This window comes from Podarcis vaucheri (genome assembly GCF_965113315.1).
Source record: "Podarcis vaucheri genome assembly, chromosome: 14".
In the NCBI taxonomy this organism is placed as follows: domain Eukaryota; kingdom Metazoa; phylum Chordata; class Lepidosauria; order Squamata; family Lacertidae; genus Podarcis; species Podarcis vaucheri.
The window spans coordinates 50,882,700-50,899,827 of record NC_138752.1 but is presented as its reverse complement, the minus strand read 5'-3'; the positions used below and the strand labels follow the sequence as shown (position 1 = coordinate 50,899,827).

At 46.4% G+C, this 17,128-nt stretch overlaps 1 protein-coding gene across 2 annotated transcripts in view; it reads left to right on the top strand.

The window, feature by feature from the left end:
* TMEM184A (transmembrane protein 184A) overlaps positions 1-8,892 on the top strand; it is a 40,455-nt gene extending 31,563 nt beyond the window's left edge. For both annotated transcript variants that reach the window (XM_082199829.1, XM_082199830.1), the window contains 6 exons: positions 215-305; positions 435-510; positions 2,008-2,099; positions 2,789-2,958; positions 5,343-5,540; positions 6,525-8,892. In XM_082199829.1, coding sequence (XP_082055955.1) covers positions 215-305; positions 435-510; positions 2,008-2,099; positions 2,789-2,958; positions 5,343-5,540; positions 6,525-6,769 — 872 coding nt within the window. In that variant the 3' untranslated portion in view covers positions 6,770-8,892. The remainder of the gene's footprint in view (positions 1-214; positions 306-434; positions 511-2,007; positions 2,100-2,788; positions 2,959-5,342; positions 5,541-6,524) is intronic.
* Positions 8,893-17,128: the final 8,236 nt, after the last annotated feature.

Genomic DNA, 17,128 nt, shown 5'->3' with positions numbered 1-17,128 from the left:
TCTGGGTTAGCGGAGTCTGTAACCTGAAGCGTCTATAACCTGAAGCGTATGTAACCCGAGGTACCACTGTATATGGTTTTTATTGTGTGGCTTTATGTATGGCTGTTGCAAACCACTCTGATATACTTTTCATGAGCAGTGGTAAATATATATATATAGATAAATTGTAGGGTGGATGTTTTTAACTGCCAATCTCGCTCCTTCCATGTTTCAGCCTTCGTAATCTACAGCTTTTTGAGCCTTTGCTTTGAGTACCTCGGAGGGGAGAGCACCATCATGGCTGAAATCAGAGGGAAACCCATTGTGTAAGTTGCCATATAAGGCTGCTAATATGGAAATGTCCACTGCTCCCCATTGGTTAGCAGTGTCCCCCTGCAGCATACCCTTGGCGCTCCTAGCCTGTATTGATGGGGGCTTGTCTTATCTTTTCCTAGGTCTAGCTGCCTCTATGGAACATGCTGTTTACAAGGGATGTCCTATTCGATTGGATTCCTCAGATTCTGCAAGCAGGTGAGGCTCACAGGAGAGGCACTGCCTATCGCTGCAGCTGGACATTTTTCATCTCTGATGAAAATAATACAGTGGAACCTCAGTTTTCAAACTTTTTGTTTTGTTTTGTTAAATCATTTTTATTAATTTTGCAATAAAAAACATCCAATTAACATATCAAATCATAATAATCCAATTAAAATAAAAAACTAAAATAAAAAAGACCAAATTATCATCCAAATTATAATTATTAATTTTTCGGGACTTCCCATAGTCTGGACCTTGAAGCATATCTCCAGATCTTTTAATCCGTTCCGGAAGACCGTTTGGCTTCCGAAAAGTTCAAAAACCGAGGGCCAATGGCCTGGCTGCAAAGACAATGGAAAGAAATAAAGAACACGGCTTGGAAGCCATTTGGCTTCAGAAAATAATTCGAAAACTGGAGCAGTTACTTCTGGGTTTCCAGCGTTCGGGAGCCAAAACATTCCAAAACGGAGGTGTTTGGGAACCGAGGTTTGACTGTACCTTCCAGGGAGCTAGCTGTGTTAGTCTCTTGTGGCAAATGCAAAAAGAGAGAGAAAGAGTGAAAAAAGAACAGCCTTGCCTCATCTTGTAGCAAAGGTTTTAATGATTTTCCTTAGATAGAAAGCATTTATCGTCCCTTGGAAGCTATGTGCAAGCATTGTTGTTGTTCTTGTTTCTACAGATGTGCAAAAAAAAAAAAAAACAACAACCCACAACCCCACACATACTTAGGGGGGAAATTTAAGAGAACTTTAAGAAAAAGGGTGAACAAGAAATAGAAACAAATAGTGCCAGGATACTGGGACCTACAGGCATATGTGGTGGAACTGCCCCAAAGTAAAAAGGTTCTGGACAAAATTAACTTCTGAGATCTCATTGATAACTGAACAAATGTTTCATTCCTCCCTTTTCTCGTTTGAATTTATTTGTGCAATTGGTTTGAGACTTGAATAACAGTAAACCAGTTTCTCATATTTTGATGATTGCCAGCTTTGGGGAGGCTTTTTATCTCAATAACCTGGATTACTAGTATTCCAAAGCTTGGCAGATCACCTTTGGGAGGGAAAATCGCATAAACTAAAGGGCTCCAGGGACCAAAATGCTTGAGGTCTCGTCTTTACTGTTTGGATTCATTTTATTTGAGATACGCAGTGGCTCTGGAGCATCTGGTCCCATGGGTCTATGCGAGAGTTCAGAGTTATATACTGGCAGCTCTCAATTTAAGCTGGGTTATGTTTTGGGGATAGCACCTAAAGCCATAATTTATAGTCAAAACACACTGGGTTCAGTGGTGGGTGGGATTGCCAAAGGTTCCTTTACCCTGGATGCCTGCCACTACCCCCCTTTTTATTTTATTTTAATTTGCCCCACACATAAAGCTGAATGCACACAACTTAAATGCACACAAGTTGCCTCTGGTGGTATGAAGCGTGTGACTGTAACACATTTTCACTGCCTTAATGTGCTTCAGCTGTGATTGTCCAATCTTTCTAGGCAACGCTGCAGTTCTGCATTGTGAAGCCTCTGATGGCTATCATCACCATCATCTTGCAAGCCTTTGGGAAATACAACGACGGCGACTTCAAGTGAGGAGAAGGGAGGGTGTGGGGCAAGGATGGGTGGTTTTTATGGTCTGGGGTTCAACGCCTTGACAGTAAGTGGAAAAGCTCAGGGCAGCTTTCTGGAAAAGGGCAAAAGGCAATTGAAATTCACAAAAATAAAGCGGCTCGAAACCAACACTATATTATTATTTTAATGAAGCAACAAACCATTTTCGCTTGGCTGACCCACCGAAAAATTTAAATGATTAAAAGCTGCTAAACTGCCACGAGAGAGGAATGCAAATGGCTGTGATTTGATTACATTTCACGAAACCATGTGGTTTCACTGCATCCACCATGAATAGTGATTGTGGACCTCTTTGTCCAAAGGAGCCAAGGCTGCTTGAATCTCCTTTCTTGTAACTTGAATCTATATTCCATGTGACAGCCCTTAAAAATTTGAAGAGGGCTATCGTATCTCCTCTTGGTTGTCTCTTCCCAATTCCCTCGACCGTTCCTCATCAGGCTTGGTTTCCAGACCCTTGATCATCTTGGTCGCCTTCTTCTGCACATGTTCCAGCTTGTCAACATCCTTCTTAAATTGTGGAGGGGGTTAAATGAGAAGCAGGATGGCATCAAGCACAGTCCCTTAAGTGCCTTGGAGACAGGAGAGGGATCTAAATGCAATGATTGTCTGACGCTTGGTACCTCCGTGTGTGTTTTATGCTTCCCAGCATTCACAGTGGCTACCTCTACATCACCATTATCTACAACTTCTCCGTCAGCCTGGCTCTCTATGCTCTCTTCCTCTTCTATTTCGCCACCATGGAGCTCCTGCGACCCTTTGAGCCGGTCCTTAAATTCCTCACCATAAAGGCAGTCATCTTTCTCTCTTTTTGGCAAGGTGGGTTTCGGTCTTCCCGTCTCCTTCGGAGGCAGCATCTCCTCTCTTCTGACTGAGCAAGATCTGAGGGGAGAGCTGGTGCTCTGTAAACATTAAGAGGGTTGGGCTGGGACCCAGCAGGTCAGGGTTCGAATCCCCACTTGGCCGTGAAGTGTCTCGAGTGAGCTCTTTGGAGGAAGGGCTGGAATAGGAACAAAGGCTTTTGAGACTTGGCAGCTAAAGCCAAGGACGTACCTGGCAAAGGTTGGCCCCCGCCGTGGGCTCAGACCCAGAGGGCATGACTACCGTGCTACCTCCCTGCCCCAAAATGGAGGAGGAGGAGACCTATTTGTGCCATGTAACATGGAGGCGCCTCTGCCACTATTAAAGTGTGGCCAAACCTCCGTTTTCGAACATAATTCATTCCGTAAGCCCGTTCGGTTCCCGAAACATTCAACAACTGAGGCCCGACTTCTGATTGGTTGCAAGAGCTTCCTGCACTCAAGTGGAAGCCGCGTCGGATGTTTGGCTTCCGAAAAACATTCGAAAACCGGAACACTTACTTCTGGGTTTTCGGTGTTCAGGAGACAAAACGTTCAAAACCGGAGCCATTCGGGTACCAAGGTTTGACTGCGGCACTGGGGGCAGCAGGGACCAGCATTGCACCAGTCTGACTCCAGGGAATTTGTCCTGCCAAAGTGAGAGGTCAATGAAGCTGTGAAGGGGAGGGGAGGGGGTAGCCAGGTTGTTCATTGTCCCTAAGGTAAAGGTAAAGGGACCCCTGACCATTAGGTCCAGTCATGGCCGACTCTGGGGTTGCGGCACTCATCTTGCTTTATTGGACGAGGGAGCCGGCATGCAGGTCATGTGGCCAGCAGGACTATGCCGCTTCTGGCAAACCAGAGCAGCGCACAGAAACGCTGTTTACCTTCCCGCCAGAGCTGTACCTATTTATCTACTTGCACTTTGACATGCTTTCGAACTGCTAGGTTGGCAGGAGCAGGGACTGAGCAACGGGAGCTCACCCCGTCGTGGGGATCCGAACCGCCGACCTTCTGATCGGCAAGTCCTAGGCTCTGTGGTTTAACCCACAGCACCACCCACGTCCCTTTTCATTGTCCCTAGGGGGAGGGGCATTATTGTTTTGATTTAATTAATTACTTGTGTTTTGTATTGTACTTTATTCTGTGAACTACCCTGGAATCTCTTGAAGAAGGGCGGTATATTGAATGAATGAATTAATGAATGAATGTGGGGATAGACTGGCTGAGGCTCAACTGGGCTCTCTGGCACTGCTTGCAACACCTGGAAAAATTCACCCACCCTCGTCTCTGTTTAAAAGTAACGTAAAAAATGATGAGAGACTAATTCATCGTTCGCCTCATCTGCAGATGCCTCCCTTAAATACTTGAAGAAATACAGTCGTACCTTGGTTCTCGAACGCCTTGGTCCTCGAACATTTCAGTACCCAAATGCTGCAAACCCAGAAGTGTTCCGGTTTTTGAACGTTTTTCAGAAGCCGAACATCCGACGCAACTTCCGCTTGAGTGCAGGAAGCTCCTGCAGCCAATCGGAAGCCGCACCTTGGTTTTCGAACAGTTTCAGGAGTCAAACCGCCTTCCAGAATGGATTAAGTTCGAGAACCAATGTACCACTGTATAGGGAGCTGCCTTAAAGTGAGTTAGGTCAAAAGGAAAATGAATTGCTATTGATTTATATTTATATGTAACTTTGTATTAATGTAACATTTTAATACAGTGGTGCCTCGCAAGACGAAATTAATTCGTTCCGCGAGATTTTTCGTCTAGCGAATTTTTCGTCTTGCGAAGCACGGTGTCGGGAAAGTTTTGGAAAAGCTTCAAAAATCACCAAAGTCTTCAAAAACCTCAAAAAAGGCTACCACACCGCGTTCTATGAGTTGCTCCTCGAAGTCAAGTCGCAACTGTATTAACGGTGTTAAGAAAAAGGAAACAAACTTGCAAGACGTTTTCATAGGGAAATTCATCTTGCGAAGCAGCTCAAAAAACACAAAACCCTTTCGTCTAGCGAGTTTTTCGTCTTGCGAGGCATTCGTCTTGCGGGGCACCACTGTATGTATTTTTGCAATATTTTGTTTGAGTCGTCTGTCATTGATTCTGTTTTGTACACTGCTTAGAGCTATTTTCCATATATTAAGCAGTATACAAATGAAATAATAAAATCAAATAATCAAAAATCAAACCTGCACCGAGTGGCAGTCGCTCTCAAGGGGTTTAAGGCAGGTGCAAGGGATGTACCTCACGAGATCCTGGTGACATGCACAACTGCTCCATGGACCTGTGGGAAACCCACATGCGCCAAGAAGACCTGACAAGCCACCTAATGCTTGGGTCGGTGATAAATTGACAAATATTCCCTTTGCACAGGGATGTTGCTGGCTATCCTGGAGAAATGTGGGGTGATCCCAGAGGTTCAGATCATCGATGGGAACACGGTGGGAGCCGGGACGGTAGCAGCCGGCTACCAGAACTTCATAATCTGCATCGAAATGCTGTTTGCCGCCATCGCCCTCCGATACGCTTTCACCTGCCAGGTGTACAGGGAGAAGAAGGAAAGTGCGACATGTGAGTGTTCTCAACAAGGCTGTGTTCCTCTGAAGCTAGCCTTCTGCCACCTGGTTCCATACAGATGTTTGGGGCCTCATCTCCCAAGTTGGCTGGGGCTGATGCAGTCTTAAAACATCTGGACAGCACCAGGGTGAACGAGGTTGCTTTAAGTCAGGGCTTCCCAAACTTGGGCCTCCAGCTGTTTTGGGACTACAGTTTCCATCATCCCTGACCACTGGTCCTGATAGCTAGGGATGATGGGAGTTGTGGTCCAAAAATAGCTGGAGGGCCAAGTTTGCGAAGGCCTGCTTTAAGTGTGCAGGGAGATGGGAGGCGGAACCAGAGGAGCAGAGAGAAACCAAACCTGGAATTGTTTGTTTCTTTCCTCTTACCGTTACACTATAATTCATATGTGTGAAGGATGGATGAATGGTGGTAGTCAAGTAGAGGATGCGCTTGTGTGAAATTCCCCAGTAACAGGGCTCTGCGCCCTGGATTCAGCACCAGATATAAATCTTGTGTATTAACTGTATTTGCATGCTTTTGTTTCTGACGCATAAATGCTTCTTGGGACAGGCTTTTTCGGCCAAGGGGAAAGGAGAGAAAAAATACTTACGGTAACTAAATTGGTCAGGAAATGGGTCCTAGAGAAGGAATATAGACCTGTATTGGCAGGCTGGCACCCCCTTCTTTGACAGAGGTTACCTTGGCCTTGTGATTCCATCTCCTCCTTTCCCTTTATTGAGGAGAAAACCAGTGTCCGGGATGAATGATGGGGGTGGATGCTCCTTCAGGTCTACTGGGCCGAGGGCCGTTTAGGGCTTTAAAGGTCAGCACCAACACCATGAATTGTGCTCGGAAACATCCTGGGAGCCAATGGAGGTCTTTCAGGACCGGTGTTATGTGATCTTGGCAGCCATTCCCAGTCACCAGTCTAGCTGCTGCATTCTGGATTAGTTGTAGGCATGTTTACATGATTACGTGTCCTCCTTTTGCTCCCAGCAAACCTTGCCCCGATGCAGAGCATCTCCAGTGGTCTGAAGGAGACCATGAGCCCCCAGGACATTGTCCAGGATGCCATCCACAACTTCTCCCCAGCGTACCAGCAGTACACACAGCAGTCCATGCAAGAGGCTGGTGAGCCGGGACAGAATGGGCACGTGGAGCCCAAAGCCGATGGCCAACACATCAAGAAGAGCAAGAACATTGAGAAGAGGGTGCTGATAACCTCTGACGACGAGCTATAGGGCACGTCTCCCAGGTGGGAACCATGGTGGGTTTTGTAGGAAAGACCTCCTTGCCACCTTCCAGCTCAGTTGCTGCGGACAGAACCGGATATCAGATGGGCTGGCCGACGTGAGAGAAAATGGAGGTGTCGCCACCAATCCCGTCAATTGGCTATTGCCTCGAGAAGGCTCAAATACTTGGAAAGTTGGTTTCTCAAGCCCTCCCAATTCTTCGTGTTTCCTCGGCCTTTGCGTGAGCCTTTTCCTCCTGCTTTTGGGGATGCGCCGTGAGGGCACAAAATGGCGGCATGTTCCGGAAAGTTCCAAGAGGTTCTGGGAGATGGCTTAGAATACCTCCAGCCTCTCTCCTATTGGCTGAAGCAAAGATAGTGTAGTGGGAACGACTTTTCTCAGTTGGACTCTGAGCGACAGCTCTGGGCCCAAGATGGGAGTGGGCTGGGGACTGGCTTGGAAGAACGGGGAAAGGCCAGGATTGCGAGACCAGAAGTAATGGTTTTGAATGAAAACTGTGCCCCAACAGCAATATAGTCTGGGTTTGGTCCCATGGGAAGGAATGAAACTAACTGAAGCTGCGTTTGAAAGCAATGGATCCAGCTCAGTCACAGTAAATTAATAGGCAGAAATCTGAGGGAGGAGAGGACTTTGAGGTGGCAGCTGCAATGGCTACAGCTGAAAGCAGAGGCAAGTGGGAAGTGAGGAACTCCTTATGGAGCAAATGAAGACTTCAAGGAAGCTTAAAAATTGCTATTCCTAGTCCGTTCTTGGTGCTAAAGGAAAAACCTTTTTTTAAAAAAAATATATATGGTGTGTTGGCTGAACCCAGATCTATCTTGGTTAAAGCCATTTTAGAAAGACTGATCTGTTATGGATCAGGAATTTTGGCCCTGTATCGGATTGGTGGTGGTGGAATTGGAACTGTTTCCTGGAGAGGAAAGCTGAGGACAGTTTGACCACATAGTAGAAAGAATGTAGGCAGAAATCCTTGCTGGGTTTAACACACACACACGTACCCCGTGTGGACTCAGTTCTGACACCCACCATTGTGGAAATTCCACACATATAGGGGGCAACATAAGAACTGCCTATGGCTCTCCCCTTGGAATGTAGAACGTGTAGAAAGGAAGACCAGCCTATGGACCTCTAATCTTGTGTGACTCCCAACTCCCCATCAGCTCCAGAGAGCATGGCCGATAGCTGTAGTTTCCAAGTCACCTTCAAAGGCAGCCCCACGTAGAGAACATTGCAGTAGCCCAAGCAGGAGATAACCAGAGTATGCACCACTCTGGTGAGACAGTGCGTGGGCAGGTAGGGTCTCAGCCAGCATACCAGATGGAGCTGGTAGACAGCCACATTGGATGAGGAACTGGCCATCTTCATGGACAGTTGAGTGTCCAAAATGACCCCCAGGCTGCACACCTGGTCCTTCAGGGACACAGTTACCCCATTCAGGACCAGGGAGTCCCCCACACTTGCCCACCCCTTCCCCCAGAAACAGTTCTTCCATTTTGTTGGGATTCAACCTCAATCTGAAGACCGTCATCCATACTCTAGACACACTTGCACAGGGTGTTCACTGCCTTCAATGGTTCTGATTTAGAGAGGTAGAACTGGTTATCATCTGCATATTGGTGGATACTCAGTCCCAGCTCCCTGGTGATCTCTCTAAGCGGCTTCATAGAGATGTTCAAAAGCATGGGAAGGGGGACAGAGCCCTGAGGCACCCCACAAGTGAGAGCCCAGGGATCCGAACACTCATCCCTCCAACATCACTTTCTGGACACAGCCCAGGAGAAAGGAGCGGAACCACTGTATAACAGTTCACCCAACACCCAACTCCTCTAGATGGTCCAGGAGGAAACCAGGGTCAGTGGTACTAAAAGCCACTGAGAGATCCAGCAGAACCAGGAAACAGCTTTCACCTCTGTCCCTAGCCTGCAGGAGATCATTCAAGATTCTGCTTGAACAGCACAACTTCTCTATGCAGCGATAAAATGTATGTAATGCATTCTTCTTTGGATGTTGCATCTTTTACAGAGAGGTGGCAACTGCTGGGAGTGTAAACTTGTACATTTTAAATTATTTATATAAAAAGGCTTCTAATAAAATGAAGAGGGGGGAAAACATTTCTGTGTGCATTGTCAAATCACTGTTAAGTATTCCCCTAGCAGGCAAACCCATTCTCTGAATAGGAGTCCTCTGTAACCCAGGAAGGCACCACTTGGGACTGGGAGGGCTCAGCAAGCTGCTGGGAAGTCCCAAGGTTTGCAAAAGTACAAAGAAATCTTTGCAGGGAAAAGCTCAAATTGTTCCAACAGAGTCAGAACTTCCTGAGCTCAGGCAAGCAAGACACTTTAGTACAGGCATACTTCGGCTCCTTAACGCCTTGGGAGTCAAAAGTTCCGGCTCCTTATCTAAACGCAGAAGTGAGTATTCGTTTTTGAACATTCTTCTGTAATCTGAATATTAAAATACAGTAATTCATCAAATACAAAAATATTAATATGCCTCCTCACTCACCCTAGTCAGCAAGCAGCACAGCACAGCACAGCATACAGTGGTGCCCCGCAAGACGAATGCCTCGCAAGACGGAAAACCCGCTAGACGAAAGGGTTTTCCGTTTTGGAGGTGCTTCGCAAAACGAATTTCCTATGGGCTTGCTTTGCAAGACGAAAATGTCTTGCGAGTTCCTGCAGGGTTCCCCCCCCCCTTTTCCCCAAGCCGCTTATCAGCTGATCCTAAGCCGCTTATCAGCTGATCCGCTAAGCCGCTTATCAGCTGATCCGCTAAGCCGCTTATCAGCTGATCCGCTAAGCCGCTTATCAGCTGATCCACTAAGCCGCTTATCAGCTGATCCGCTAAGCCCGCTAAGCCGCTAATAGCGCTAATCCGCTAATGGGCTTGCTTCGCAAGACGAAAAAACTGCAAGACGAAGAGACTCGCGGAACGGATTCTTTTCATCTTGCAAAGCACCACTGTATTCCCTTGCAGATTGTTGGAAGCAAGTTGATGATTCGTTAGAATCCTTTAAATTAAGCAATCCTGTCTGGCTTGTCCAGTCTAGATTGTTCCTGGTAAGTTTCCCCTTTATTTCATAATAATAATAATAATAATAATAATAATAATAATAATAATAATAATAAATTTATAATTTATACCCCACCCATCTGGCTCGGTTTCCCCAGCCACTCTGGGCGGCTCCCAACAGAATATTAAAAACACGATAAAACATCAAACATTACAAACTTCTCTAAACAGGGCTGCCTTCAGATGTCTTCTGAAAGTCAGATAGTTATTTCTGTGACATCTGACGGGAGGACGTTCCACAGGACGTGTGCCACCACTGAGAAGGCCCTCTGCCCGGTTCCCTGTAACTTCCTACAGTCAATGAGAAGCTGTGTTTGGGAAGTCGAACGGACTTCTGGAACGTATTCTGTTCGACTACGGAGGTACGACTGTATATGGTTCAGGGATATTCTGGCCAGGCCAAAGAACCAAAGGGGAGTGTGGAGCAGACTCCTAAGGGGTGTTGCGTAGGCAGAGTTCTGAGGGATGGATACAGAAGCTTGGAGGGTTGCATGTGCCCCTCAACTCCTGTTTGAGCCTGATACAAATGCTACTGCATTTCAACTTTTGCTGTCTGCCTCGAGGGCCCCTACGTCTTTCACTTAATGCTGGACACAGAGCAGAGTAACTGATGGATTTTGTGGTCAGGGTTTTAAGCAAGTTGTCACTGTTGCATCTTTTCCTTGGTGCCCTTGACACAACTAGGTAAATGGACGCCTGACCATTAGGTCCAGTCGTGACCGACTCAGGTTGCAGCGCTCATCTCGCTTTATTGGCCGAGGGAGCCGGCGTACAGCTTCCGGGTCATGTGGCCAGCATGACTAAGCCACTTCTGGCGAACCAGAGCAGTGCATGGAAACGCCATTTACCTTCCCACCGGAGTGGTATCTATTTATCTACTTGTACTTTGATGTGCTTTCGAACTGCAGGAGCAGGGACCAAGCAACGGGAGCTCACCCCATCGCGGGGATTCGAACCACCGACCTTCTGATCGGCAAGCCCTAGGCTCAGTGGTTTAACCCACAGCGCCACCCACGTCCCGTTCCCGCCAGAGCGGTACCTATTTATCTACTTGCACTTTGACGTGCTTTCGAACTGTTAGGTTGGCAGGAGCAGGGACAAAGCAATGGGAACTTACCCCGTCACGGGGATTCGAACCGCCGACCCTCTAATCAGCAAGTCCTAGGCTCTGTTGTTTAACCCACACCGCCACCCGCGTCCCTCTTGACACAACTACTAGTCCTCTAATTAAGTGTGCATGACATCTGCCCGGCAGCCTAAGGCAGCTAACAAATTAAAGCCCTTCAGGCTTTTCCCATTAGCTTTCTCCAGCCCTTCTTGTCTCCCCTAGGAAGAGCCCTGTTCGATCAGGCCACAGGCCCATCATCGTCTCCAACAGCTTGTTTCCCAGAGTTGCCAAGAGGAAGCTCACAGGCAGGGCTGGGGTGCAATGGCAATCTCCCCGCCTGCGCTCCGCAGCAGTTGCTGCTCTGAGGCCCACCATGAAGATGATTGCTGGAGAACTTGAAAGCTTGATAAGGAGGGGTAGCGTTTTAATTAGTCCTATGAAAGGCAGGATCGCTGCGGTTTTTGGAGTCCCTCAACAGACTCTGCTACCTGCCGGCTTTTGTTCATTTTGGTTAGACTACGCAAATGCAGAGCGGCGGCTGGACGCCCTCCTTCCATCAACTCCTGCTGCCAAACATTTTGCTCTGCTTTCTTTTGGGGCAACCCAAGACCTCCAGACACACAGCCCAGGCTTGTGCCCTGGGGAGGTCACTTTGGTGCTGCTAACACCGCAGTTTGAGTTCATCCCTGGAGACACACTCCATAATCTTCCTGAGGCAGACTGATGTCAACCCTGTTAGTCATGGGTAGGCAAACTAAGGCCCGGGGGCTGGATCTGGCCCAATTGCCTTCTCAATCCAGCCCTCAGATGGTCCGGGAATCAGCGTGTTTTTACATGAGTAGAATGTGTCCTTTTATTATATAAAAGGATGTCACATAGAGGAGGGAGAAAGGTTGTTTTCTGCTGCTCCAGAGAAGCGGACACGGAGCAATGGATCCAAACTACAAGAAAGAAGATTCCACCTAAACATTAGGGAGAACTTCCTGACAGTAAGAGCTGTTCGACAGTGTAATTTGCTGCCAAGGAGTGTGGTGGAGTCTCCTACTTTGGAGGTCTTTAAGCAGAGGCTTGACAACCATATGTCAGGAGTGCTCTGATGGTGTTTCCTGCTTGGCAGGGGGTTGGACTCGATGGCCCTTGTGGTCTCTTCCAACTCTATGATTCTATGATTCTATTTAAAATGCATCTCTGGGTTATTTGTGGGGCATAGGAATTTGTTCCTCCCCCCCTTTTCAAAATATAGTCAGGCCCCCTGCTGAAAACGTTTGCTGACCCCTGATCTAGGTCTTTCATGTAGCCTTCCTGGGCTCTGTGTAAGCTGTAGGAAGGAAGGAAGGCAGCCTGAGGTCCCAAAGCTTTGAACATACTGATCACAGACCAGGTCAAATCTGAAACCAGAAAATGCTTTATTGGAAAGGTACAAAAAAACAACAAAAACAAACCAAAAACCAGTCATCGCAGCTTAAAATTTACAGCAATAAATTAACATTGTGTTGTAATTTATTTATTTTTTGTCAAGAGAAAAGTAGATTGGACACGCACACACACAGTGAATATGCCTTACGAAACAGGCACCCACATTACTTGATATATCAATAATTTATTTCATAATAAAAAAGCAGCGCACGAAAAATAAATATCGAAATGAAAATAATCAAGTAAAACCACAGAAGATAGAATGAACGGGTGACAAAAAAAAAAAAAGAGAATCTCCTACAATTTTTCAAGGATGAGTGAAAATGGGGGAAGAAAAGCATTATGGTTGGCTATCAGTGGGAAAACACTTCTGTGTTTATGGAGGTAGGGACACAAAACCTTAAATATTGAAACCAAATAGTGGTAAAGCTTAAAAAGACTTGAAAAGGGAGGGGGAAGGGAAGGGCTTCACTTCTTGGCTTTAACCTGAATTCCCTTCCGGTTTCTCACATTAAGAAGCCTCACTGCTGACCGCTCCAGTTACCCATTTCTCAAAAAGTTGCACATCCTTCACTGCAGAATTAAAACAAGCCAGCTTGTTAGCTTTCAAATACTGAAGTGTCATGTGTTATGGCAGCCTTCCCTGACCTGCTGTCCTCCAGATGTTAAGAGGACAACACTGACCATCCCTGGCCATAAAGGGCTGGGGCTAATGGGATCTGGGAATACATGATGCAGATTGAGATGGCAGGCCTGCACCACCTGTGGGGAGGGCAATTTCTTTGATACCCCCCCCATCTGTTTGTTTTTTAAACTCCCCTGTGCATAGTAAGCCAACATGGGAGAAAGGTTTAGCATGGTTTTCTCCCTCATGCGCAAGGTTACTGCAAGTGAGGAGTGTTCAGTGCATTCAAAATCATGATCCACACCCCCTGCCATGGAACCTGGTACAGTCCAAAATGCTACCATCATGGTAGACTACACAACAGCTCCAATACTGAGCAAGCCTTCCAAGAAAGTCAGTTGGTCAGGCCAAACAGCAGCAGGGATCGGAACAGCGCAACTGGCCTTTAGTGGACCGAAATTAGTCCATGGGATGTTTCATTCAGCCCAATCGTCTGGCACTCTTGGACATGCTAGCATTAAGAGAGTTCAGCCCCAGTGGAAAACAAAGCAGACCACAGAACCCCCAATGGCAAGTCATGCCCAATGTGGACATCATGCACAGCAATGGTGTTGTGCATGTTTCCGAGGCTCCTCTGACAGGAGGCTGGATGGGCAAAGATGTGCCAGACCTAGCAGAAAACAGCTGGACTGTTAACCTCACATGAAGGTGAGCTGAAACCGAGGCTGGAAGAGATACCCCAGGAGTCGAATTTGGGGCACCATTAAAGGCAGAATGGACAAATCTGACCACAAACCACTGGGCAGTTCCTTTGGAGGGGACACTGAGCTGGGCATGAGTCGCACCAGCACTCAGAAAAGCCAAAGCATACACTGAACATCTTTTCATGTACGGAGAAACCAAGCTCAGGATGGTGGAAGCTGATGAGCAGAAAACATGAAGGGATGTTTCGTGTTTATAAAAAGTTGGCCTGCAATCCCTTGCTGCATGAATAACACACTTGAAAACACACACACACATCACAGGTGGTGGTTTGCGCACATGGGTTGCATATTAACTCCCATGTTCAAGCGCCTTCCATGTAGGAATTGTCTAAGTAGGCATATGCATGTGGGACATGCTAAGGATACACATTCCTGCAGCGACTGATGGCACAATTTGCTTGGGTCTCGTCTCCTGAACTTCCCATCCTTTTAGTGCACAGACTTTTGAGAGGAAAGTGTTTCCAATGGATATCTCTGGCTGCAGCCACAGGTGTCAAAAAAGTAGGTGAGAAATAAAACTAAACAAAGCTTTCAGATTCCTTCTGTCATATTCCTGACTCGTCAGAGAAAACTATCGGCTCTTCTCTCCTCCCCACTTTCTCTTGTAAGCAGACTTTTTTTAAAAAATAAGAAAACGACAATATACCACACTAAAAAAGACAACAACCCAGACAATATCTTTTACAAAAAAATCTGTACGATAAAATGTATATAATTATGCATTTATTTTACATATATATCTATATATATTTATATATGTTTCTATAAGTGTGTCTCTCAAATATTTCCACATGGTCCTTAAATGATATCCAATATGGATTACCTACCATGGCTATGGTAACAACAGCTTTAATAATGCCTTCGGCCTCTTGATCCTGATCAAATTACAAAGGTACATAGTCCTGGTGTTGGTTGGGTTGTTTGCCCCACAGAAGCTGCTCTTAGTTCTCAAATTAATGGCAGAGATCAGGCTGAGGTCACTCCCTCAGAGATTCACGGCAAATTCTAGATGCTCCATGTGCCTGCAGACCACCTATGGAGGAGAAGGTTTTCCAGCAACTACCCTATGGGGAGAGTAAGCAGCCACTAGCTGGTGGTAAACACACAGCTGCTAAGGGCTAAACCCTAAGGCTGAAGGCTTAATTCTGCTGGCTGCAAACACAGTTTCAGTTAGATTGTTGTTGGAGCGTCTCCTACCAGTTTCTGTTTTTAAATCAGCAATTGCTTGCCTGCACCTCTGGCCAACTTTCCTAGAACTGAGGGAGGCAGGTGATTACAGTGGTGCCCCGCAAGACGAAAAACTCGCTAGACGAAAGGGTTTTGCGGTTTTTGAGCTGCTTCGCAAGATGAATTTCCCTATGAGCTTGCTTCGCAAGATGAAAACGTCTTGCAAGTTTGTCTCCTTTTTCTTAACACCGTTAATACAGTTGAGACTTGATTTCGAGGAGCAACTCATAGAACACGGTGTGGTAGCCTTTTTTGAGGTTTTTGGTGATTTTTGAAGCTTTTCCAAAACTTTTCCGACACCGTGCTTCGCAAGACGAGAAATTCGCTAGACGAAAAAACTTGCGGAACAAATTAATTTCGTCTTGCGAGGCACCACTGTACTCAGTTGCAAAGAAACACTACTCAAGAAAATGTCCGTGTCTCTGTTCTTATTCTGAAAGGAAACCCCATGAAACACATTCAAGGAAACCCAAGAGCTGTACATCTATGGGACTCTAACACTGTACGGTGGTCATTAACTGGGCGCAGCCTGTAGAGAACAACTTGTGGAGTCAACGTAGGAGCTCCTATTGGTGATGCCCTTCGTATGGCAGCATTTGAGCAAGTCTAGTCTTTCGTTATCTCTATGATGAAACAGAGGTTAACACTATCCTCTCGTTTTCAGGCTCCTGGCTAGGACAGTGAGCCTGTGGCCATACATATGTGGTTGAGCACCATTTCCCATCTGCCCCAGCCAACAAGGCTACGAGTGAGGGATTGTGGGAGCTGTAGTCCTGCAACATCTGGAGGGCCACAAATTTCGCACTGCTCAGCTATGAGATAGTCCTGGGTGACGGACAGCCGTTTCCTTCTTGAGAATAAATTCTGGGGCGGGGCAGGGGAAGGTTATGAAGCATCCAGGCATCCTTAAGCCCATAATGGCCAGCCCTATTTGTTTTCCAAAGCTCCAACAGTGCAAATAACCTAAAACCTTTCTCCGCTTTAAGAGCTCGAGAAGCTTGCAGAGATCCAGGGCATTTTCCAAAATAATTTTTTACAGGAAATAAGAGCAATATTGTGTTATTATTTTTTTCTTCCTCAACCTTTGCTGAGGGGGTCAAAAAAGGCATGGGTTAAAACACAAGACATCAGCTTGCCTTCTAGAGGGTAATGTGAGGCCTGGAAAAAAATGAGGTAATCCTAAAAAAAAAGTCACATGTCAAGACTCAGAAAATAAGCCACCAGAACAGTGGGCTGGTAGGAATTTAAGTCTTGAATAGATGACTTGGTTTTTTGTTTTATTTTCCTTGCGGTTGTTGCAAGTGTGCAACGCTGCTAACTCTTATTGAGTGCAGACACAGTAGGTGTTAGCGGCAGCGTTGGTAAAGGACATGCACCCAACTGCCATGGGCGATATACCATCCGTGTTCCTAACTCCACTAAGGGGAGTGTGGTCTGTGCTTGCCACCATCAATGATAATGTCAAGCAGTGGTGTGACAGGCAGAGTATCACTCCTGCAGCAGCAAACGCACACATAGAGTAAGAGTAAAGTTGGCATTGGCTGTTTGGGAACACACACAAGGTTTAAATCACCACCAGCATCTTCACCGGCCCGCCCTGGTTCAAATCCACGTCACAGATTGCCCCACCGGCAATATGCAATGGTTCAGCTCTGTTTTCGAAGTTCTCCAGCCCTGTTATCAATATACAGAGTGGCGCATAATGTGCAAAACAGAGCTTCTTCCCTGTAAAAGGATGCCATCCTCCAAAAGGAGCAAGTCAGGGAGAAATTCCAGGGTAGCTTTTTTATTCTGGTATGCTTACTTGGGGCTTATGTGTCGAGTATCTGGTGGGGAGGCAGCATTCAAAAGGTCCTATCTTACACCAGCAGTCTAAAATGGTGCAGGCCATCTAAAGTGTTGCCACACTGGGCATTTTGGCTCCAAGCCTCAGGGTCCTCCCTCTTTTTATCTGGGAACCTTAAAGGAGTACCTTTTGCTAAGGAAGAGGAAGATTACTTGTCTTGCAGGCACAGCTTAAGTCAACTTGTACAAGGTCCTTTCTTTTCATTTAATCCGAAAACCTGTTGCTTTTCCTTACTTCATTGGATTTTACAAACTCATGTACAAACTTTAACTCCTCTCTTTCCCCACTA